Source organism: Penicillium vulpinum (genome assembly GCF_028829585.1).
Source record: "Penicillium vulpinum strain IBT 29486 chromosome Unknown utg000003l_segment0_segment0, whole genome shotgun sequence".
In the NCBI taxonomy this organism is placed as follows: Eukaryota; Fungi; Ascomycota; class Eurotiomycetes; order Eurotiales; family Aspergillaceae; genus Penicillium; species Penicillium vulpinum.
In genome coordinates, this window is record NW_026643243.1 from 2,386,884 (window position 1) to 2,411,074 (window position 24,191).

General features: G+C 46.4%; 9 protein-coding genes across 9 annotated transcripts; 5 read left to right on the top strand and 4 right to left on the bottom strand.

The window, feature by feature from the left end:
* Positions 1–40: 40 nt before the first annotated feature.
* Positions 41–1,423, bottom strand: N7479_006016 (Rieske [2Fe-2S] domain protein; the record flags this gene model as incomplete). Its single annotated transcript, XM_057253712.1, has 1 exon — positions 41–1,423. The coding sequence occupies one exon, from the start codon at positions 1,421–1,423 to the stop codon at positions 41–43; it is 1,383 nt and encodes a 460-aa protein (XP_057107574.1).
* Positions 1,424–3,313: 1,890 nt separating this feature from the next.
* Positions 3,314–4,823, top strand: N7479_006017 (uncharacterized protein; the record flags this gene model as incomplete). The annotated part of the gene is made up of 2 exons (XM_057253713.1): positions 3,314–3,818; positions 3,880–4,823. 2 exons carry the CDS (start codon positions 3,314–3,316, stop codon positions 4,821–4,823), a joined length of 1,449 nt encoding a protein of 482 aa, XP_057107575.1.
* A 30-nt stretch (positions 4,824–4,853) lies between these two features.
* N7479_006018 (uncharacterized protein) lies at positions 4,854–5,033 on the top strand (the record flags this gene model as incomplete). The annotated part of the gene is made up of 1 exon (XM_057253714.1): positions 4,854–5,033. The coding sequence occupies one exon, from the start codon at positions 4,854–4,856 to the stop codon at positions 5,031–5,033; it is 180 nt and encodes a 59-aa protein (XP_057107576.1).
* A 4,169-nt stretch (positions 5,034–9,202) lies between these two features.
* N7479_006019 (uncharacterized protein) lies at positions 9,203–12,319 on the top strand (the record flags this gene model as incomplete). Its single annotated transcript, XM_057253715.1, has 2 exons — positions 9,203–10,728; positions 10,807–12,319. The coding sequence occupies 2 exons, from the start codon at positions 9,203–9,205 to the stop codon at positions 12,317–12,319; spliced, it is 3,039 nt and encodes a 1,012-aa protein (XP_057107577.1).
* A 1,399-nt stretch (positions 12,320–13,718) lies between these two features.
* Positions 13,719–14,242, bottom strand: N7479_006020 (uncharacterized protein; the record flags this gene model as incomplete). The annotated part of the gene is made up of 2 exons (XM_057253716.1): positions 13,719–13,965; positions 14,016–14,242. 2 exons carry the CDS (start codon positions 14,240–14,242, stop codon positions 13,719–13,721), a joined length of 474 nt encoding a protein of 157 aa, XP_057107578.1.
* Positions 14,243–16,613: 2,371 nt separating this feature from the next.
* Positions 16,614–17,058, top strand: N7479_006021 (serine/threonine protein kinase variant; the record flags this gene model as incomplete). The annotated part of the gene is made up of 2 exons (XM_057253717.1): positions 16,614–16,794; positions 16,844–17,058. Coding segments are annotated over 2 exons (396 nt in total), but the record flags the coding sequence as incomplete, so codon positions are not given.
* Positions 17,059–17,454: 396 nt separating this feature from the next.
* Positions 17,455–17,751, bottom strand: N7479_006022 (uncharacterized protein; the record flags this gene model as incomplete). Its single annotated transcript, XM_057253718.1, has 1 exon — positions 17,455–17,751. The coding sequence occupies one exon, from the start codon at positions 17,749–17,751 to the stop codon at positions 17,455–17,457; it is 297 nt and encodes a 98-aa protein (XP_057107580.1).
* Positions 17,752–18,707: 956 nt separating this feature from the next.
* Positions 18,708–20,468, bottom strand: N7479_006023 (uncharacterized protein; the record flags this gene model as incomplete). The annotated part of the gene is made up of 2 exons (XM_057253719.1): positions 18,708–19,921; positions 19,976–20,468. 2 exons carry the CDS (start codon positions 20,466–20,468, stop codon positions 18,708–18,710), a joined length of 1,707 nt encoding a protein of 568 aa, XP_057107581.1.
* Positions 20,469–23,119: 2,651 nt separating this feature from the next.
* N7479_006024 (putative isochorismatase family hydrolase) lies at positions 23,120–23,806 on the top strand (the record flags this gene model as incomplete). Its single annotated transcript, XM_057253720.1, has 1 exon — positions 23,120–23,806. The coding sequence occupies one exon, from the start codon at positions 23,120–23,122 to the stop codon at positions 23,804–23,806; it is 687 nt and encodes a 228-aa protein (XP_057107582.1).
* Between the last annotated feature and the right edge of the window lie 385 nt (positions 23,807–24,191).

A 24,191-nucleotide genomic window follows, 5' to 3' on the forward strand; every position in this document is an offset into this window, starting at 1 on the left:
AACGTAAATCGTTTCCCTTTTCTTTCATCGCCGCGCCTGGTCATGAAGCCGCAATTCCCGCGCTGGGAGCACATGAATTCTCGTAATATCGTTTGTCCATTCCAGCCTGCAAACGCGCTTCTTCATTGAATGGTCCCCGGATCGGACCCCTGAAATGCTTCTGCACATTCGACCGGAAGACCTGCACAGGATCAGTCCCTTCCTGGGCACAGATCCACGTCAACCACCGATGACCAGTGGTGACATGTGTGATTTCGTCGTTGTGAATAACCTCCAGGACCTCCACGCTCTCACCATCGCCAGCTTTGCGGAACTTCTCGATCGTCATGGGGTTAACATCCAAGCCTCGCGCTTCATGAACCAGTGCGATAATACTGATTCTTGCTCGGAGGTCGTATGAAGTTTCAGTTGCTGATAGCCACAAACTGTGGTGCACCGGGAGCGAACCAAATTTAGCTCCCATCTCCTCGAGTCTGGTGCGGAGAATGGAGAAGTGCTTAGCTTCGTCATTTGCGACCTTCAGCCAGTCGTAGAAGAACGCGCGCGGAAGTTCCTGGGACGTGGTCCCTTCTGTTTGGAACTTTGCAAAGCGGATGAATATATCAATAGCTAGGTCAATAGCCCATAGTTCAATATTTGCCAGCGCATGGAGCATAGCAATACGGCTCTTCAGGGTCCCGCCTCGTCCAGCCTTTGGCATCTGGCCCGGGTCAACAGTTTCCATTTTCTCGCGCGGCGGCTGGTCAGGTGGCGAAATAGTGCCCCTACCAAGCGGCATGGGCGAATCGGAAGCCTCTCTAGCAGTGAAGATAGAAAAAAGATGTGTAGTAAGCTCGATCTTGTGCTCTGGATTAGCAGTATTGAGAATGTGGGCGGCCCAGTCACACAGCGTCGCTTCATCGCCGAGATAAGTCGCCATGCCGGGATCCTCTTGGCTCACAGAAGCAGGGGCAGAAACAGTAGTGGTAGCAGCAGAAGCAGCAGCCTTCTCCGCAGGTCGCGGGTGCTTAAGCTTGACTTTCTCACTAACAGGATCGACACTAGCAAGACCCACGGTAACCCCATCCTCGACGGGGAAATCCATTGCAACGAACTCGCCACGCACATCCACAGGGAACGTGCAGGCCTTGATACCGACGCTCGATTCGCCGGTCTCTACATTGAAATCGTATGCGTGCCACGGGCAAGACACGACATACGCCGAGTCCTCGATATCAACTGAGGAGTCAGCCATTGGGCCGCCAGCATGGGGGCATTCTGCCTCCATGGCGTAGTATGACCAGCCATCATTGGTCTCGTTGGATTTCAAGCTTGATTTGTCGATCGTCGGTAACCGGAATAAGACCACTTTCTTGCCTGTGGTTAGGCGGACCACATATCGTGCCTGCATGAAGTCGGACAATTTCCCGCAGTTAATCCACATCTTGAATTTTAGCAAGCGTCGCTTGAAGTCTGTTTGGCGTAATTAGAAGGGGTTGTTTGAGGCTTTTCGCCTCGACTGATTTTAATGGTCACGTGATGGTATATATTATGGTTGCCCCACTTCTTTTTTCGCGCATTTATATAGGGCCATTTAGTTATATAGGGGCACTTATATAGGGGTTCCTTCTAAAGCTCTCACGCTATATAGCGGATGTATAGTTGAAATTTTTAGTCCACCCTCGGGCGCTATCTTCATGATCATTCAAAATTTGTGATAGCGAACCTGCACACCGGCTATTTACATATGTATTATCGATGGCCAATCCTTCGCCTACCAGGGGTTTCGGGCCACCACTATCATCCCCTGTCGTGTTCTCCCAGGGAAAACTGACCTGTCCAATCCTATCATTTTTACTGTTATTTTCATCCTTTGAAATTTCAAAGACCGATAAAAGATACAAGGCGAACATATGGCGCAGAAAACTTTGCACATTAGTATTATTATTTAATAAACAAAGATACCTTTAGGGCTTTCGACTAATTTCAAACAAGGCTAGTGATATGTATAGATTGTTATCATCAATATCAATCTTACGCAAATTACAGATAATACGTAAATTACGCTGTTAATATTTCATACTAGATACGGTAGTAAATAATAATAATAGTTAAGAGGCGTAGTACTCTGTATTATTGAGCCATTTGCGCCAAATAAATCCCTGGTCCCCCTTTCTTTCCACTCTAAAAATTTCCATCTCGATAAACTAATCATCCAGCTTGGAACCACAACACTAAGAAGATCAATTAAAAAATGAATAGATAGCGGTGAATGTGCTCTTGTTAGATACATAGACTATATCAGCGAGTAATTTAGTCTTCCAATGTTTCCAGCATGGGAAAGCGAAGACTACCGTTCATCATATAAGACCGTTCACGATTATAACCGTTCATCATTCATGACCGGTCACTATTTATGACCGTTCACCATCTACAACCGATTAATATTCATAACTACATATGTATTCACGGTTGATAACCGTTGATTGTTTATAACTGTTTATCATCCATGACCGTTTCTTATTCATAACCATTCACTATTTTTGACCGTTCATCATTCATGACCGATTTATAACCGTTCAATTTATAACCGTTTACTATTTACGACCGTTTATTATTTATAACTATTCACGATTGATAAGTGTTCATCATTCATGACCCATTCATCATTCACAACCGTTCACCATTCATGACCGTTGGCGCCTATAACAATTTAGAGATCGAAGGACTCGTCCTCACAAACGACCATGTTAAAGTGTGATTTTGAGTGGGCGACCGCAGCGGACCTCAGGCGCCTGGTTCCCCGACTAATAAAGTGTGGGCCTCGCTTGCTGGTCTCAATTAATAGGTCAATTAATAGTGTCCCGCGACTCGAAATGTGTCGCAGATTTTTTTTCCCTTAACAAGAAGACGATTTTCCTATAAAATTTAAGCTAGAAGCCATCTTGCATTTATATAAATTCACTTGGAGTGACTTGACTAGCCTACGGTACACATAGTGGGCGTGAAGAGTTGCGTAAGAGTTGAAAAATACGTGGTTTCATTACTGGTATTTATTACTCCCCTTGACCACTACCTGCGCAAACCACAATTTACGAACACCTGAGAATATCCTGCAACACGGGGGTTTGAAAAGGTCTAGGAAAACTATTTTCTAATTCTCGCCCCATTCATTCTACCCATCTTTCGACATCTCAACTTTTCTTTTCATTCCACATTTCAATACCCAGTTTTCACCACAAGTGACAATCCTTACCCTATCTTAGGTGAGACGCGGCTAACCCACCGTAACGCTTTACGAGGGCTAACGTTATTTACAGAACGTTGCCTGAACATGGAGGGTAGCCCCAACCATCTGATAAAATGGGGGACGTATCGAGAAGGCGCCCGGTCCCAACTGCAGAAATTTGAGTCTCTGTCACAGGATGACATCGCGTTAATGAAATCTTATCAGGCTGTCCTTGACAATGATGAGACTTTCACCCAATACTTCTCAGATGAGCCACTTGAAAGTTACACTATCGAGAAACGCCTGAGGGAAACCTTGGGAATTCGTCCTCCCTCTTCATCTGAGGCTGAGAATGGTCCCTCTATCAGCTGGGTCAACATTTTCCAGTATGGCAGTTTCGAAAAGGAAAGTGACGGCTCCTACTACTGTTACGATGAAGGAAATCGCGTTCAGATTGATGAGTCTCTACACAAAAGTATCTTACTCAACCGGTGCTTCCTCCCAGCAAACTCCTACCTGTGGCCCACCCCCGCCGATGCTGAAAGGGAGGCGAAAATCACCTTGGCCATCGAGGCAGATGTCTTGGACGAACTCGACAAAAAGATCAAGTGTCTGTATTTCCTAGAATTTCTTACACGCCCAGATTGTAAGAAACGTACTAACGAAAACAGACGTGGAGAAACTGAAGCGACTTCAGCTGTCACTGAAGAAACGCCGAAGTAAGCTTCAATGCATTCGAGGCCCTTTGAAAAGGTCTCGCACGCCGCAAACCCCCAGGTCACAGTACCCTACTCCAAACGAGTCATGTCGCCCTACGGTATCTGTCGAGACTCTTGATACCCGTGCACGCAGTTCATCGGAAAGCTCGGGTGTCTCAAGCGGATCTGACATCCCTTTCAACGCCCCTGGCGATATCTCCAATCCAATATGTTATGACACTGATGATTACGACGATGAGACGGTTGATGATGAGACGATTTACGGTCCAGGCCAACGGGAGCGTCTCCTCACAGAAAGCAACCAGACAACATCTGATAACGAAACAGGAGTGTCGGTATCTGGACTTCTCGGCACCAAAAAGCTCGAGGTTGTAGTCCACAAGGATGACACACAGAAGCCCAAGCAGTCCCAAAAAGACGGGCCAACGAAACACCAGGTCGATGGCAACGAGGACCCGATGCGACCGCCTTTGAAAAAGCAAAAGGCGCATACTGCCTCGTCATCGGCAGATATCGAGACCATCGACCTTAGCCAAGAGCTGCCAATGTGGAAAGAAAAGGTCGATACGCCCATTAGACCACAACGCAAAGCTTCCAGCACAGGAAAACGACGCGATAGACACAAGAGAATACGGAATAACTTCACCGACTACGAGAAGGCGCATGCCCCAGCCTGGTTCAAGAGCCAAGTAGACGCAGGAAAGCTCCCAGCCGATGTTGAGAAAGCCTACGCCGAAAAGTTTGGTGTATTTCACCGCTGGCTCACAATCAGGCTTTGGGTCGACCGACTGGATGAAAGAGCAGTTAAAGCAAAGCGCCCGAGCAAAATCGTGGTATTGAAAGTACAACTCCCGGCGCATCTTCAAATGGCCTTCATGAATGACAATCCCTCCTAGCCAATTCGGGCCTTCCCAACAATCCGAAAAATGCCAGCAGCAGCTGTCCCAAACCCACATTATACCGCCGCAAGGTCTTATGTATCCCCGTACCCCTCATTCCGGCCCTCCGATAAGCTTCGGCGCTCACCCGTCGTGTACAATTCGAACTCGCCCTCCCAAACGGCTGCATCAACCCCAATTCAGAATGGCCTTCCGAGCGTGTACTAATAGGTGAGCTTGGACGTCGGTTATTGCAGGTCATCTTTTAACCGACATGACTTTGATTCAATCTTTAATGTTCAAGTCTTTGCTCACGGTATGTTTCATTTGATAGCACCACAAACATTTGACTAACATATGTTCCCAGAGCGAGAATTCTCATTTAGCGGAAAGTTTCTCTCTTGTGGTCTCTGCAGATTCCACGTACAACTGGTCAACACTTATCTTCATATGAGCCAATTCATTTGGCACTTAATACATTCTAATGATACCATTTGTACCATTTGAGCGCTTTCGCTTTCGCTTTCGCTGTTGGTGTGTTGTGTGTTTTTTTGTAATTATTCAAGGAGCAGGGAAAATGCACCCATAATGGTTCATAATTTCAATCAACCCATGAGAAACACTGTTCTCCTGTTCTCTTTCTGTAGACTCTGGACTCTTGATCAAATGTATCAGAATCATCGTAGAGCAGCTGCATTTCTCCCAATGATTGAATTCCAATATTTGCAGACGCTGGCGCACCCAGCTAGCTTATTTTGTGGAAGACAACCGATGATCTAGCTGAGGATTTCCATGGGCAATGCCATTTAGTACCACAACAAGTTACGATAATGGGGTTGTTCACCTTTCCTGAATATTTAGGAGATTTTCGGCTTGTGGAATTACGGCAGTCTATTACCGTCAGTACGCCAGTTCAGATACTTGCACTGGGTGCTCGTACGAATATACTAGAAAAGGTAACCTGGATGAATTGATAAATAGAGACTGGATTCATAATGGTAAGATAGAGAAAAAGAAACAAAACTGGCTGGGAAGAAGTGAGAGAAAGCCTTCTACGGCACCCGCTGCTCCTTCGCCTGATTCAATGTTTCCTTGCGCTGGTCGATGGACCGATAGAACTGCAGCCCCGTTCATTTTTTTCTTTGCCGTATTATTGGTTTGCGCAGGACCTCAAAGTTGAGTAAGGGGAGTCGGATTCTGGTGCACAGATCCGAGAATACTGATTGACAGTGACGATCAGCACTGCCCAGAGTCTATCCACTCCCCCAAGCCAAATATTCTCTGGGTAGCCGTCACTTCTGTCACTTCAAAGGGCGAAGACAAGATGCCGAGGGAGTCGGGTTAATCTTCCTATGATCGGCACACTCTGTCGGACCTCGCCGACTCTCACGTGCGCCTTCTCGGCTCTGCTTGACCCAGCTCGCCCTGAAAAAAACCTGCATCCAGCACTTCTTTGGATTCCTCCTTTCCCTTGGTGATTTAGGGCGATTCAGCGAGGAATCGAGCTGAACATAGAGACGAAGATGTCTTCAGTGCTGGATTTCGCACATTCTCCCAATCTCCAGCACTACTTCCACAGATTGAATATGCATGTCCACTGGTTGCGAGTTGCTTTCACCTCATCCGGTAGAGGGTTCTCCATTCCCCAACAATTCCTTAGGAATTTGAATAGGAGCTCGATCAGTTTATTTTTGCATGGCTCGAATGCACTGACAACTCGATGAGATCAGAAAACAACTCGATGAGATGAGAAGATGACGAAAAGCGCCAGGTTGAAACAAAGGTCCGGGTAGACAATCTTCAAATATTGCCGTTTTGACCACCGCACTACTGGCAGAGAGCACGAGCTCCTCTAGCTCGAGCATTTCGGCAACAGCAACGACTCCAGAGGTTAAAAGTCCGGGATATGACGGTAATTAGGTTCGAGGTAATTCCAAACTCGCCCCATATAATCGGCATAGCAAAGGTAGGATTCTTGCGACCAGAACTGGGCACCCCGCTCCAAGTTCCGTGTCTCATCGACGAGATCGTAGGTCTGGCCAATTGAGATTGTGCTCGCTATCCCTGAAAATTCAGTCAGGAATGCTTGAATAAATAAAATATCATGTGGAACTCACTGCGAGGAATCCATTTTCACACCTCCACCACCGCAGATTCTTGGTAAACCAAATGAAAAGTGTCGTCGGATTATACTGGTACTTAAGCAGTATTTTTGGAGTAGCCAAGGGCCTATACCTATAGGTATAGTGGTGTTGGGCCCTTGGTATGAGGAGGAGGAAGAGGAAGAAGAAGAGGAAGAGGAAGAAGAAGAAGAAGAAGAAGAAGGAGACAAAACAGACAGAAGATCAACAATACTATAGATGAGGCAGGCACTACCCACCTGGGCAGGTAATGTAGGGGCAGTAGCATTAGGTAACTTACATATGTTCCAAGGTTGCCCATACATACATCCATGAATACATTGCAGCGCCAGGAAAAACCCCAACCCTCAGCAAACATCAGGTTCTATGATAGATTCCCATACAACCTAGATATAAGAAAAGCATTGGAGATGGAATATCGAGCTGCCAACAGATAATAGTGGAAATTGGGTCCTAGATAGAACATATTTGCCATAGAAATATCTAAATTTACATTGTACACCACTGGGAAACGAAGGACTAGAAAAATGCGCGTCAGACTCCTTCAGAGTGTTCTAGTCGGTAAGCTTCTACACTTCTACTGGCTAATGTCGTATCAAGCCGTCTAAGAAAGCAGCTACAGAACGCGGAGCGAAAGGCGGCCCTTGGGCGATATAAAGAAAAGGAACGACAGATGCAGCAATGCAGGTGATGACAATTACAGGGTCCTCTAGTTAAATTATCCCGGGTAGAATCAGGAGTGTCTTGGATATATAACATATAACTATTGTGTTTTAGCGCATGGAACAATAAATTCTATCTACTCCATGCGAAATTTGTATGCTATCTCGGAAGAATCGATTCCATCCCGGGCTTTTGACATAATTTTCCCGCCGAAGATCATCGGATACCCGTGATAAGATTAATGCTTGCGTTTTATTGGCCTGCCGACTACAGTCTTCTGGAGACAAACTTCATTCCTGACGTCGGTGGGACACAATCCTTGTTTCGGCCGGCATTGGAAGATATGGGTGAAGCTAACAGTGAGGGAAGCCAAGAAAACGAAAAGGAGTTATTACCTTGTTAGGTAGTGGTTGAGCTATCCCCATCCCCACGACGCACGTTCGGACGCTCGAGCCTTGAGGTTGTTGTCTAACTGCCTCCACACTCATTGTGTAACCTAATTCTACAACATCATAAGGAAGAGAGGGTTCGTCTATCATATATTGTACAATGGGGTTAGGATGTAGTATTATACGAGACCATAGCTGACGATCGCAAGATCTTCAGGGACATCGCCACATCGGTAGCCTTGAGCTCCAGTTTTGTAACATCAATTTGCAACATCACGAGAACGAGAAGAGTAAAATGTGGTATCATACGAGACTGCAAGCCGACGATCGTAAGATTTTAAGGGGCATCGCTCACATCTCGTCACATCGGGAGTCTTGAGCTCGGGGCCACTAAGCGGGTTTCCATCAATCAAGATTCAAAGCCACTCGGCCCCGCGCGGGAGAGGCGGGATTCTTCGATTTTCAGTTTTCCCCTTTCCTTTTCGCCACATTCCACAATCGCGTGGCTGATGGTCTCCATACGTTTTGGCGCGGTGAGGCGGGGTATCCTGGGGCATAATCTCCTATTTAAGCAATGATCCGCTAGGTATGGAGCCCGTCTGTGAAGCAGGTGGTGGGACCTTCATGTTCGGCATAGTGTCTGACGTATGTTGCATTGTTGATCGTTAAAGCCAGTGGCGGAGGAGGGGTGTACTTTGTATATGCGGCCAGCTATGGTCGAAAAGGTGCTCGGGGTTAGGTGAATTCACCTCGCTTAAATAAATAGTAAGAAGTTCCCAGGAGTTAACATAACGTACAATACAATACCTACTTGATCTTTGAACATTAGGAAGGAAGAATAAGGAGTAAATAAATTCCGATATTGGTAATAAATTGATTATATGGATACATATATGAATCTATACAGAAAGATTGGCAAACCTACAGCGTTGTACTATAGTCATATGAGTTGATTATGTGATTAATTCACAACAGTGGATCAGAGGTGAACCCACCTTCTAAGGAGGGGAAAACTGTGGAAAAGAGTCACCTTGCACTCTTGGCTTTCTTGGAACTCTTGGCTCTCTTGGGACTCTTAGACATCTCTGGAGATTGAGATGACCCGAGTCTCGGGGGATGCTCCTGAGGATGTGTATAAGAACGGTCAGTGAGATGCAGGTCGATGCTGATCACCAGATTTTTCCTCCAGGATTAAAAAGAAGCCATGGCGGTGTCATTCCCTGGGTTCCTCCCTGACTGGACGAACCTGAATGTCATCCACAACAATACCCTACCACCTCGCGCGCACTTTTATTCCTACGGCTCCGAGGACGCAGCTCTCTCGTTCGACCGAGAACAGAGCCAATACCACAGTCTCAACGGTACCTGGAAGTTCCACTATGACCACTCTCCGTTTGAGGCGCCCAAGTGGGCGACGGCCGACGTCTCCTCGTGGGATGAGCTAGAAGTTCCTGGCCATTGGCAGCTCAGCGGTTACGGCCACCCTCACTATACCAACATTGAGTACCCGTTCCCCGTCACCCCGCCTAATGTCTCCTACATGAACCCCACTGGGTCCTACTGGCGCGAGTTCACCGTGCCCGAGGACTGGAATGGTGAGCAAATCCGGCTGCGCTATGAAGGCGTGGATAGTGCTTTCCATGTCTGGGTCAATGGCCAGGAGGTTGGATACAGCCAGGGCAGCCGCAATCCCAGCGAATTCGACATCACCGACTATCTTTCCGCTTCCGGGGAGAAGAACACCCTTGCAACTCGTGTCTATCAGTGGTCTGATGCCTCGTATATCGAGGATCAGGATATGTGGTGGCTATCCGGTATCTTTAGAGACGTGTATCTGATTCCTTTCCCCAAGTCGTCCATTGTCGATTTCGACGTCTTCCCCGAGGCCGATGACTCCTTCAAGAGTGGTGGTACATTGACAGCAAACTTTACCATCCAGGGTGAGGAAGGGGATGTGAAAGTCAAGCTTCTGTCACCAAGTGGGAAGGTCGTCGACGAGGCCACTATCTCATCATCGGAAAAATATGTCAAGAAACTTGATGGTGATAAGTTGGAGCTGTGGTCTGCTGAGACCCCTAACCTGTACACCCTACTTTTGACGTTTGGCGGACGAACTATCAGCCAAAAAACCGGTTTCCGTCGCGTCGAAATTAGCGGTTCCAACTTCCATGTCAATGGAAAGCCTATCATCTTGTACGGTGTCAACCGACATGAGCACAATCATCTCACCGGACGGACAATTGCCTACGAGGACATGCGACGAGACCTGATGTTCATGAAACGATCAAATATCAACGCAATTCGAACATCCCATTACCCACCCCACCCTTCCTTCTTTGACGTCGCCGATGAGCTTGGCTTTTATGTTATTGCCGAGGCTGATCTTGAATGCCATGGTTTCCAGATCACCGGCGACGGCTTGCAGGTTTCAAGTAACCCAGACTGGGAGGAGGCTTATTTGGACAGGGCGATTCAGATGGTAGAACGCTACAAGAACCATGTCGGTATCATAATCTGGTCGCTTGGAAACGAGTGCGGCTACGGCACGAACCACGCTGCCATGGCGAAATGGATCCGGCAGAGAGACTCCACCCGAATTATTCACTACGAACAGGATTATGAGGGTGAAACGGTCGATATACACAGCCGCATGTACTACTCTCCAGATCAGATCCTGGACCTCATTGGCAACAACACCGACAAGCCGTTCATCTTGTGCGAGTTTGCGCAGTAAGTACTATGTCATCCCATCCCACGAGCTCAGGGCATCTCCCTCCCGCTTGTTATCATTCATTCTAACGTGAGTAGTGCGATGGGTAACGGCCCTGGCGGCCTCAAGGAATACATTGAACTCTTCAGAACCGAGCCTCTTGTCCAGGGAGGCTTCGTATGGGAGTTCAACAACCACGGTATCCTGAAAAAGGAAGGCAACGTGTCATACTATGCCTACGGCGGTGATTTCGGCGACACTCCCAACGATGCTGACTTCATTATGGACGGCCTGGTTCTCTCCGACCACACCCCCATGCCCTCAATGGGTGAATATGCCAAAAACATCCAGCCTGTCACGATGAACTTGACTGCGGATTCGACTCAACTGGTTATCACGAACCACTACGACTTCATCGACCTATCCGGACTGCGCCCCCAGTGGCACCTTGTGGAAGATGGCAAGAAGAAAACAGAGCCAAAGGATCTAAAGCTCCCGAGCATTCCAGCAGGCGAAAGTCGCAAGGTGGACCTTCCATTCAAGAAGGGAGACCTGTCGAAAGAAGCATGGATTATTGTCGAGTTCCTGCTTGACGAGGATAAGGTCTGGGCCAAGAAGGACCATGTAGTCGCCTGGGATCAAGCCTACCTCGCTGGACCTTCTGCTTCCCCCTCGCAACGCCGCTCCAACTCTGTTGCTCGCAAAGCCGATACCAGCGTAAAAATCTCTCAACCAAAGCAAACCCGTCTCGAGATCCAGAGCGGCACCTCGACATTTGGCTTCGATCTCCTGCGTGGAAATGCCACATGGAACGTCGACGGAACGGAAATCTTCCAGCGTGGACCGGAACTGTCTCTCTACCGCGCCCAGACGCAGAACGACGAGGCCAGCGCAGGAGATGGGCCCAAGTGGGATGCAGCATACGTCAGCCTAGTACACACGCAGGTCCGCGACGTGACCTGGCAGCAAGCCGACAACGGCGACGTCAAGGTCTACTACAAGGTTTGGGTCGCGCCGAAGGTTTGGGATTGGGGCGTGCAGGCGGATCTGATCTACACCATCTCGGCTGATGACAAGGCGCCACTCCGCCTTCAGGTGAAGGGCGAGTTCTCTGGCGACAATACCCCCACCGTGTTGCCGCGCATTGGCCTCATGGCCGTCCTACCACAGAGCTTCGACGCTGTCTCCTGGTTCGGCCGCGGTCCTGGAGAGAGCTACCCCGATTCCAAACAGGCATGTCGTATGGGCGAGTACCAGTCCTCCGTGGATGATCTGTTCACACACTATGATTATCCGCAAGAGAATGGTAATCGCGAGGATCTGCGCTGGGTGCAAATCGGTAACCCAGAGAAGGGCGTAACGCTGGATGCACGCCGCAGCGATAGTCAAGGCGAGGAGTCGGCCTTCAGCTTCACTGCCCGTCGTTACATGCCCCAAGATTTGGACAGTGCAAAGCACCCGTATGATCTGAAGCCGCTCGACATGACCGTTTTGCATCTGGATTACGCTAACAACGGTCTGGGTTCTGCTACTGTCGGACCCACCGCGTTTGAGCCGTACAAGTGCTATGCTGAGCCGTTTGATTTCACTTTTGACTTTAGCATTGTCTGAGAGACAGGTACTATTATTGTAAATAGCTAGTGGGTTTTTTTGAAAGGGGAAGAGTAGCCTAGCACGTGTAATACCAACCAACGCTTCTTAATTATAAGCTATCTTAGCTATTTCAATACTGAAATTTGGAGCTGAGACAGAAGAAAAGAGGAGAGAAGGAGAGGAGCAACCGATGCGGAACGAGCAAATGCTGACATAGGCAAAGCTTCTTAGGAGCGAGGCTTGCACTGGAGGTCCAAAAATATTGTATATAATAAAAACGGAACATTTCCCACTGCCAGGAGGTAACTACATATATCATGTGTATATGTCACCTGCTGGGCTAAAAGATCACGATGGCAAACAGAACGTAGGTTTTATCATTGCATCAGTATATATCAGGTCATAATACTCTTTTGAGGACCCCATTAGGTAGTTATATAGGTCGCATGGCCAAGGCTTCAAAAACAACTTGCGGATGGTGTCGTTGACCACCGGTAGCGAGCTCTTCATGCGAAATCATACGAGATGAGGATGAGGGAGATGATCTTTTTGGGCTCCAGTTCGATCATTCTGGCTAGGAAAGAGATGGAGAGGTTGTCATGGTAGGGAGCGTAGGTGAAGTGCCTGATACCGTCGACATAAATGCCTTTATTAGTATTAGGGTCCTGATGGTATAGGTCCTTCATTAGCTTTTATACCCCGAAGCTCGTCAAGTCTAGGTTCCCTCTTCCCTCCCGGGAGCTGCATTGATCTGAAGGTAGGCAATAGTTCCCTACTTGCACAAGGGCAGTGTTGGGGGCCAGATGTCTATGAGCGGGAACGGTGTCTTGGTCCTTCAGGAGTTCTCCGGAGATTGATCTGATGCCGCTCATTGTGCGCTTAGAGCATGGCCCAGAATAATGAATTTGATTACTTGAAGATATTGCTGAACGATATGTTGTGACTGAGATCATGAAGCAATCAAAGTATGGTGTACTGAATAACTGACAACTACGGAAGAAGAAAGAAGGAAAGACTGCAAGTTTTAATTAGGTGACTACGTCACCTAGGTACCTAACTGCCTACCCGGCTTCAGGACTACCAAAAGAGATTAGGTGATCCATGAGAAATTCAAATCTCCAGGGCTTGGAAACTTGATTATGATAGAGCTAACGAAGGCTTGTAACCCGACAAGAGATTGAAAATGTGAGATTTATCGAATGGCCATCGAAGAGTTAAGAAATTATGACTGAAGCTATGACTATGTATGTATTTTTAGTCTTTTTATTGTGGCCTTCAGCTCGCCCTGGAACGAGCCTGAATCCAGCGCTCGTTGGTAATTCTTCTTCTCTTCGGCGTTACGTGGCGGTCTGGCGAGTAAAAGAGCTGAACCCGGAGACGGCTTTCGCATCTCGTTCAAGTAACTCCCGCACTTCTTTCACAGATTGACAATGGATATCCAGTGATCACGAACCGCCTTCTGATCATCCGGTAGAAGCCTCTCCAAGCCGCCAACATGGCTCACGATTGTGTCGCGAGTGTCTTTGTCGTTGGGGCTGCGATGGGGAGCTTCGTGGCAGATCTGGACGCGTTTCGCATATCCCAAAATTGCCGTTTTAGCCACATCGCTGCTGACCGAAATCCCGAGCTCACATCCCGATCGAGCAATTCGGCAACAGCGACGACTATTTTTGGCTAAAAACCTTGGATACTACGGGGAGCATGTTCGAGATACCTCCAAACGCGACCCATGTAATCGCCGTATAGAAGGTAGAATTTCTGCGACCGGACGGTCTCCTCCAAGCCCCGTGTCACTTCGACGAGATCAGGAGGCGCTCCGAATGTGTCGATCAAGTTCTCGTCATTATCGATCAGCTCTTGATCAACAATCAAACGGCTTCTTCCGAGAGTCTCGTCCATTGCCTGGACCAGCGGATTCAGGTCCTTGGTTAAGCGAGTCATCGTTGATTCGGTGCCGCCAGAGCTGGTCTCTGACAGCGCCGAACCATCGACCAGGGACGTAGAATTAGCCCCCACGGTAGTGGTGGCATTGCCTGATAGCACGAGGGCCAAGGTAATAACCACTGACCTTTGGGCTGTGAAAGTGGCCGCAGGTACATATGTAGGTTTGAAGGCTTTAACCGGAGTGACAAATGAAGTTTGATGAAATGCTTCGAGGCAGATATTGAAATAGTGCTGGATAGGAAGCTAAGTGTATTTTCTCTAGCGATGAGTCAAATATGTAAAGATGTAATATATACTTGGAATGATTGCGGTCCAAATCTTTAAGCTTTGGTCACTACCTTAGTTAGGTATCCTCAAAATACTTTAGTAGAACAAAATAAAAGTCTTTTTTTTTTCCCGCCACTACCATATGATATTAGGGTAGAAGCCGGAATAAAGCGCCAGAGTTAGCACCTAATCGACTCTAGATTAAGAACTGAGGCATAGTAAAATAGATACTCACTGGTTCAACTTTATTCCAAAGCCTGGGTATTGTCTATTTCGCATAGCCTCAAGATAGTATTACTATTGAGCCTGCCGAGGGTGATAGGAATAAATCCGGGCAGATATTTTGCACAGTTATCACCTTAGGAAGAAGGAAAGTGCTCGCTATATAAAGTTTGCCTGAAGATCGGGACCGTAACGTCTCTTCATTTATTTCTCTTTGCATATGTATCCTATGCTTTTATTGATCTCTATACTCTTTGTCATCGAAATCCACGATATTCCATCAGATATGATCACTTTCATCTAGACTGAAGCCTATTTCAATAATCCCAAGAGATCGTCGATCATCACTATCTTAATCTCAACGGCGCACCCCACATCTTCACCAGCAGTCTCAACAGGGACACTCAAATTTGCTCATCCCATCAATACTCTCGACAATCACTATTATACTAAGTAATTTAAATATATTTCCACAACGGATGAGTCACATGGAACTTCCAAGACCAGCCTTGGAAGTTTGCTGACTTGGTTCCTCACACAAAGGGTGAGATCAATTGGAATTTGTGGAACAAACGCATTGAACACCACTACTATCCTCAAGAATAATGGTTGCCTGTATAGTCTGGAGTGGCCATATTCTTCTTCTGGAATTTACCTTCCTGTGAAATAGGTAGGTAGGTAACTAACTAGTTAACTATGGCTATAAGCATGTGATTGTATAATTGGGGTGTAAATGTGGATTTTTGGGGTGCAGGGATCAATACCCATTTTATCATATTTGATCAATTACAGTTCTATACATTGACTTGAACATACCATACCTTGCTTCACTCCATAATTTCTGTCACCAAATTCGCCAAGGCCGGCGACAGTGCCGCCCCCGAGCTCGACTATGACAAGCTGAGCGAGCTCGTTGCCAAGATAAAGGAGTTTGCTCTCCAAGATGTCTCGGACTCTAGAAAAATTGATTCCAGACACAAGCTCTAAACCTTTTGAAAGCCTCAGTGCACTGATAGCATGGGGCTCAACCGTCTGCCTTTACCTCTCGGATTACCAAGTTATATGGCCAGGCATTTTTTGTTTTTTTTGCAGCCCAACCTTGAAAAATTGGATTATTTCAATCCACAAACGCCGTGGCAATTGGGATACAACCACAGCTCGGCCTTTACTGGTAATCTGGAGTTAAGGAGTAGGGTATCCAGGCTCGCTTTCTTTTGGGGTTTGATTTGATGGTACAATGATAATATGAATGCCTGAAGACGAGCCATTGTTATGGCATGGGTGACGGTAATATGCTTGGGAAATCCCTGTGAAAGAAGCGTTTTTGTTCCCAGCAGATTAAGCCCAACAATGCAAGATACTCCCAATAACCCGTTTAGTTCCGACTACAGTAAATAATTGGAGATGAACATTGGAGAATTTGAATCGGATAAATTTTCAAGTGAAGAACTGCACCGGCCAGTCGTATGACTCTTTCATAAGTTCCATCTCATTCAATGAATACTTTGAAGTTATCCAAACAAAAATTCTAACGTTATCTTCATCTCTCCGCATCAACCAAACAGTAAATACCCGAAATCATCTTAAGTATAGGAAATGACCATGGTTACTGTAGTTTATCCCCTATCCAACTGGTACCCCTTCCATTGGGAAAAATATGGCAGGTCCTGGTGCCTTTGGTTCCAGTAACCTTGGCAGTGATAATGAAATTCTTATCAAGAAGATTGTAGCTGGGTTGCTGAATTGCAACGCCATCTTGTTCACTGATCAGGATCCGAGTGTTTAAGTCACGAAATAGTTCTTCCTGAAAATATTCATTCTGAAACTTACCGGATCTCAACATTGACAACCGGTCCGACCTTCTGAAGAATAAATCAGCATTGAATATCTCTATAACCAACACTATTGTCTCGTTCAAAAACCTCTCTGGGAGAGTTTGTATGATCTCCATGCCATCATGCCGGAAGGTAGGATGGATCCACGACTTGTTAAGTCGGCAGTTAGGCAGGTGCTTCTAGCACCGGACTACCTACACACGGAACGCAAACTTGTTCACACAGGTATGATATAGTCTACAGTGTGTATTGGCGCTATACTGACAGTCTCGAGATATCAAACCAGACAATATCATGCAAGAACTCGACGATCACTCCATCCTTGACACATTCGTTCAGACTGAGTTAGATGATCCAATTCCTCGAAAGATGGTCGGTGATAGAACGATCTACCTTTCTCGGCTTTTGGAGCCACCGAGAACGCTCGGCAGAGTCTTATTATGCGATTTTGGATCCGCTGTCCAGGGAGAAGAGAAAAAGGAATCATAATGCCCAGCCCAAGATATTCAAATCGCCGGAAGTGCTACTAGGAGTCGACTGGAGCTATCCTACTGGGAAAAGACATCGTTGCCCGTCTCTGAGGTCTAAATTTGGGACTTTCCCAACGAGAATCGACTTGATCTTGGTCCATTCATTTCCCTCAGTTTTGTCGATGGAATTTGACTTTGCGAATTGTTTTGTTGGATCACATATCACAGGAGAAAATCTTTGTATGCACATCTCGGAGATTAAAAACACAGTAAATGGCTGCTTATCAAATCCACAAGCGGCTGCACGAACCTAAGAAGATATCTTCCAATGTATCCCTTTTCAACTACTATGTAGTTTGCTGGCATATATCCTCTAATAGCCATTTTCACTATCATCGGGTCTGGCCTTAAGCGGTCAGTTAGTGATATCTCGTAGGAATGTCAATAAAGGCATGGTTGTGATACCGGATTGTAGACGCTTAGGCTTCTTAGCTTGACCCTGAGGTTGAGGCGCAGTGAGATACCGCTTTCTTTTCAGACCAGTCGGAAAATTTTCGATGAGACGCCTAGCTTTCCGAGGATAGTTTGAGATGAAAGTCCAGTTGTACTCATCTTCCACTTCTTTGTGGGAATATCCTTCTTCCAAAAGATATCGTAAGAATCCTGGTGCTTCTGTCGCCTCCCGAGAGGTATATGCTCTGGAACCGCTCATCATTGGCCTATATTGAACCCCTAAGGTCTCGCGGGGCGCTTTTTCTGCGCGAAGTGATCCACCCCCTTTATCATCAACTCGAATTGTTCCACCGCGGTATTTGAGTTAGATTCGATACCATGATTGGCATCGTGCGGAATGTCAGAACCAATAGACATAACATCATCATCTTCATCACTGACCACCAGGATCACGTCAACGGTGCCTGTAATTTTATTAGAACAAAGACATGTCACAATTCCTCCTTAGGGTGCGCTGGGGCGTCCCGCTTTCCCGCTGGAACTTTTTCTAACTGCGCCAAAGTACCGTAATAGTGTAAGTGGGAAGTGCAAATACGTGTGACAATAACTTGAATGCTCCCCTCGGTTTCTACTACAATGGTTCAATTATACCACCCTTGATTGATAAAGTATCTAATAGAGGAAGATAATTTGTAGAGAACAATACATAATTTCCTAGGCGATGAAGCTATTTTAGGGTGGCCAAGCACCTTAGCATCTAGTAAAGAACCAACGAAGCGAGAGAAAGATATAGGAGGCCTTCACATGCACGGGTTACTGCATAGATAAAATAATCATTAAATGCTATTGTACAGCAGAAACTTATGAAACAATGGAAATATCTGCCATTCTGCCATGATATCAATCCTTCCAATCCCTGTATTAAACTTTTTTTTCATTATGCCAAGCGCCAGGTGTGATTCTTTCCATTCACTTTTCCAAAGAAATTCAGACCATGCTGCCTGTTACCTCGACTGATAGTCAGCCCCAAGAAGACACTAATAAGCCCGTGGAGCCTTCAGTCTAGCAATTTGGCAGACCATTTTCCATCTTAATAAGGTACTGTGAATTTGATGTCGCCTGAGAGCCATCCCACGAGGTTTGAAGGCTATCCGAGAGCCCACATTGAAAGGACGTTAGTACGTAGTTCATGCCATTTTAAAGGCCCGACATTGGCTATGAAGAATTGTCACTCGATACTGCCTCATGTGAACATGGAGCGGGAACTTTCAATACCACAACATGGCTCTCAGCTTGAGAATTCTCTCCATTCATCCATTTCTTGAGGGTTTGGTATGCTCGGCTATAACCAAATTTGAGGAAATATTCGGTTTCAAATATCTCGTGGGTCCATCCCTCATGCAAATTGGCCCTCATCCAGGCTGCAGCAATGACTCTCTCTTGAAACTTAGACTTCCTACCGATCGGTGGTTCCTTCTGTACTTTCGGGATGTTCATCGCCAATTTCCGTCGCTTTACTGCGCGGAAAGATGGGCCCTCACTCTCAATGAGTATATTGTGCTTGTTGCGTATGGGACTTTGGAGGACTGAGAGGTGCGTATCCACCGGGGGATTTTGTTGCGAAGATGCAGAATCCATTGGGACGCTATTTTGCTTTTCCTTTGATGAAGAGATGGACGAGGAACCTTTCGAGGGCGCGGGGTTTACTGAGACAGCTTTTCCAGTATCTTGTGGCAGAGAAGCGTGATCTGTTGAGATACCATTTTCATCCTCGGGTATGAGAGGCGTGGAGGTTGAAGTTCTCGAGGACAAAGGCTTTAATGGAATAACCATGTCATCGTCTGGTGCCAGATTGCGTCCATTATTAGAGTTATGGTTTCTCTGCTGACGGGTGTCCTGCTTGGAACTGTTATCTCCCGTCCCTTTGCCCTCTGGGCGCTTATCCGCAGCGCCCTTATCCGCTGAGATCTTGTCGCCTGGGGCCTTCTCTTCTGGGGTCTTGTCATCTGGAGCCCTACCAACCGGGGCCTTGCCTGCTGAGGCTTTGCCTGCTGGGGCTTTTCCTGCTAGGGCCTCATCTTCCGCGACCTTATCCTCTGAGCCCTTATCCTCTAGGGCCTCGCCCGCTAGGGTCTCCTCGGCTGAGCCCTTGTTCTCTGGGCCTTCATTCTCTAGGGCCTCGTCGTTATCAGAAGCGTTTTCTGACTCGCTTGAGTCTGAGTTTGAGCTTGAGTCACCAGACGACTCCGACTGTGCTGGGCTTGCTTGACGAAGTCTCTCGACAGGTACAGCAGTATCAGGCTCATATAGTGTCAAATAATGTGCTGGACTTGTTGGTGTGGGAGATATTATGGTATGGCCTGGTAGGGATTGAAGCTCGTTCAGGCGTATCTTCACTGCTAGTTGAAGTTTTTTTAGACCTTTCATAACTGTTTCAGTTAGATTACCACTTGCACAAGTTTGTGAGGGTAAGAAATACGGACATTTTAAAGAGTCGGTTATTTGCTTGGAGATGTCAGTCCATATACCCATTGTGGTCTCCACCTCCCTTTCCACATCTTCGTAGCTTGGCCCCGAATGAGAAATTTGAAGGGCATGGCTTCGGCAAAACTCGACCCTATCGTGTAACTGCTGATCGAATACAAATACCTTCCCTTGAATAGAACAGTGGTAACATCCATCACCTTGTTGCTGGAGATCACCTTGACGAACGATGTCTAGCCAACAAACAGATATGGTATTTGCATTTTCATCCAGAGGCGAAGGGTCACAGCCCATATTCTTTCTTAACGACCTGTCCATTTCGTAACTTTCCAGCGGCTGGTTCGAAAAATACTGTGTGAAGGTTTGACCTGTCTCGATGGCCTCTTCATAAGACCGAAGAAGATCGTGGCGGTCTGGCTGGAGGTCTTCGAATCGCCGTATTGGAATATATTTCTCCGACCCCCAGCTGATGAAGTACTCAGGGCTGTCCATGTTGTTTGTCTAGGGCATTTTTGAGGTCAGTTCAACTCGTCATATTGGGTCGGTTGTTCCCCATACAATACAGCAGTTCCTTTCTTCTGTTGCCAAAGGGGATTCTAGGTATTGAAATATGTATGACTTTCACTCGAGGAAGTTTCCGAGGTTCCAAGTTAGTTAGGATGACTGGAGTAAAAAAAAAAATCATAACGCCAAGGAGAGAGGAAAACAAAATCCATTGAATTTTCTCATACAACATATACGCTGATTATTCCCAACCTTCCACGACTGGCCACTCTGCATTAGGGGCCCCATCGACATGGGCGTTAACCTTGGAATTGACCTTACAGACATGTAAAAAACAACATGTATTGGAATACATTGTATTTGCAATTTCAAATACAATAAAATACCTCAAATGACATCTAAATATAATGTAGATATGTATGTACATATGGACCAGTTGACATACATACATATCTAGTACCGAAGTGTAAAGCTCAACAATTCCAACTCCATGAAAAAAAAAGCAACCTTGGAAGGAGATATTATTTCATAACCTATCAAGAGGACCGATAACTGTTGTATCTAACGCGAGAACCCCACAATATCGAATATGGAAGCGCAAGGCCCCACACTTGTTTAAGATTGGAGGGAAAACCCCTACTTTGTATTTTGTACGTCCTACTGCGGCATGCTCACAAAAAACAGAGGGGCTTATCAGCGACAGTGTTTGGGGGCCGGTTTCAATTCAGGGGGCTGGGGCCAGTTCATACTTGCTAATCACCACTTCTGCCAATCGGTTACTAGCACTCCGTATACGTCGCTTGCGCAGCCGTACAAAACAGGCCTGCTGCTTTCTCTCAATTTCTTTTTTTAGCGCACCCTCTTGAGTGTTGACCCAGTTAGCCTAACATGGGTGTTACTCCATACATCCTTTACGTGCGCTTTTCATTTCATGGCTGACTACGGAGTAATAGTTTCATTAGTGTTGTTATCCGCGTTACTCCGTACCCTGTTATTAAAAAAAGACTGATTTGACGACAATCTTATGTCTTCACAACCGCCAATCTTACAAATACAGCTATATCAATAGCTAGTTAGACACACTTAAGTGTCGTCAGCCATGTTGCGACACAGCGTAGAGGATAAATGGAGATACTAGGCTTCAATTTTCCAACCGCTATATATCCTAGGTCTCTCAAAGCGAGTGATTGCGGCAGCCTGCATGTCTTACTGAATCGTGTGGCTTTCTTAGCGCGCCCTGTTCTTTGTTGTTTTGTCCTCACCTAGCTCGTACCTATAATAAGTTGTTCATTTTATACCTATCATTTTCTCAATACTATTGTTAGTAACTGACACCCTGGGCACTTTTTTGTCGGGGGGACAGCCAGTGTTTCACTTACGTATTAATTTACCCATGTTGTTGACTTTGGTTGATAAGCCGGGCAAAATTTACGAGTCAATGGTTACTGATATGTACATACACCCGGAAACCTAGTTCCGAAAATGCTGGGTAGATTTTTAATTTACTATACAGAACGGCAGACAGGGTGGAAAGAGGCAGGGTAGAAAGAGGGAGAGGGAAAAAGTTAGGTATCTCCAGCGCTGTATATCTTCTGCTCCTTAGCGAAGAAATGAATGGAAAGGCCTAAGGGTCGATATATCGTACCCTAAAGAACTGTCATGTCGCACTATATATATCGGAGCCGGGAATATCTGAGCGTAATGCTCAGATATAGTGGTCTTTTTGGTCTAGTGTGTAACTCGCCAGTCCAGGGGCATGTTATAACAAGAACCACCCTTTTCCCTTATCCCCAGCGTTGTATGCCTGTTGTGACACACATTATAGCCGAAGGTCATAAAACTAGAGGATATTCAGTACATTATACTTGATTGGCGTTGCCAATTGCTTAGAGACTTCGATGGCAAGGCTCTAAGATTGCAAAATACCATGTCGGGGCAGAGCAAGCATTACTGCCTCAGGCAGAATATGCCCTTGCCCTTCACTTCTCGGCCAGTTATTAACTGAATTCAACCTTTCTCTCCTTGCTTTCCCCACAGCTATAACGGAAACAAGGAAAACTACGGAATATAAAGCGTGGAGCTAACTATAATAATTTTCGGTTCTTTGTTAACCGATCTAGCGTTCGGGGAATTTGTACCAGACTGTTTTGACTGCTCAGAACTTCCCGGCATGAATCGCTAATAAAAATGTGCTATCGCCAGCCTATCTTAACAGAAGTATCAACGATGTCAGACCCCGGATCGATAGCGCAAGGTTGGCGTGATAGAAAAAAAGGGATAGAATGGTTACTATTTGATCTAGGATTCCGAGTTATATAGCCCCGAGCCACGCCATTCAACCCTTAAAACAAAACCAACTGGCGAAGAAAGAAGTTGGAATCAGGAAACTTCAAGTTTCTTCTCTACAAAAAGGGGACCAAGAAGCTGAACATAGAGTATTACTGCTTTTCGCTAGGCCGCTACCAATATTTTAGCGTTTATATATCCAAAAACAACATTGATGTTTGATTAGTGAGTGGGGTGAGTCGCGCATTAGCCCTAGAGCCGGATAAAAACCTCAGCGAATTTCAACTTTGCCAACATCTTGCAGGCACAATTTCTCAGCAATAATTCGGCAATTAGAACCCCAACTTGAAAAAATGGCATTGGAATTTACTCTCCCCACAGCTTTGATCCTGATAGACAACCAATCAGGTCTCTGCGATCCAAAGACCATATCTCATTGGGGTACCACACGGTCCAACCCGAGCTACGAAACCAATCTCCAAGCACTTCTCTCTACATTCCGAGCTGCGAGATCCTCATCTTCAACACCGCTAGAGGTGATTCACATTTTCCACTCCTCCACTACCCCGGAATCTCCGCTCCACCCTTCCAACCCTAAGGGTATCCGTCCTCTAGACTTCGCCACCCCTGCCTCAGATGGGTCGGAGGCTGTGTTTTGGAAAAATGTCAATTCTTCATTTATCGGAACAGGACTTGAGGTGCATTTGCGTGAAAATGGCTTTCGTCAGCTCATAATTGCGGGGTTGACGACCGATCATTGTGTTTCAACTACTGTGCGAATGGCGGCTAATTTGGGGGTTGTGGATCGGTATCTTGGAGATGGACCAGTCCGGCTGAGATCGGATGGAACTCATGAAAATGATGTCAAAGTTGAAAAGGGGCGTATCGTGCTTGTCGAGGATGCCACGGCTACGTTTGGAAAGGCTGGCATTCATTCGGAGACTGTTCATAAGGTTTCTGTTGCTAGCCTCGATGGTGAGTTTGCGGATGTGTTTACCACAGAGGAGGTCATTGAGGCATTGAGCAAGATCCAGAGCTAGAGTGATAGTGTCTGAAAAGGGTGGGACAGTCAGCCTGGATGTGGCCGGGGCCCTGGCAGTTGTAGTATTGCTGGGCTGGATAGCAGGAGTTGATATTTAGTGATCACTTACTCTCAGTGCTACAAAGCACAGGGTAGGGGCTCGACATAGTGGCCTGCATGATACCTTTGTTCAGAGTAATATGACTTATGGCCGAACACACTATAAAGGCCAATAATTGAACTGTACCAGGTCTCTGCATCTGGCATTTGAAGTTTGTTTTGGGGATGCTATCTGTAAACTGTGCTGTCAATAGGCCGAATATAAAGGTCTTGAGGTACCCCGATGAAGGACAGCGCGTTTAATCTCTACCTACCATCCAATTATTAGCTAGTGTACTAGTCCT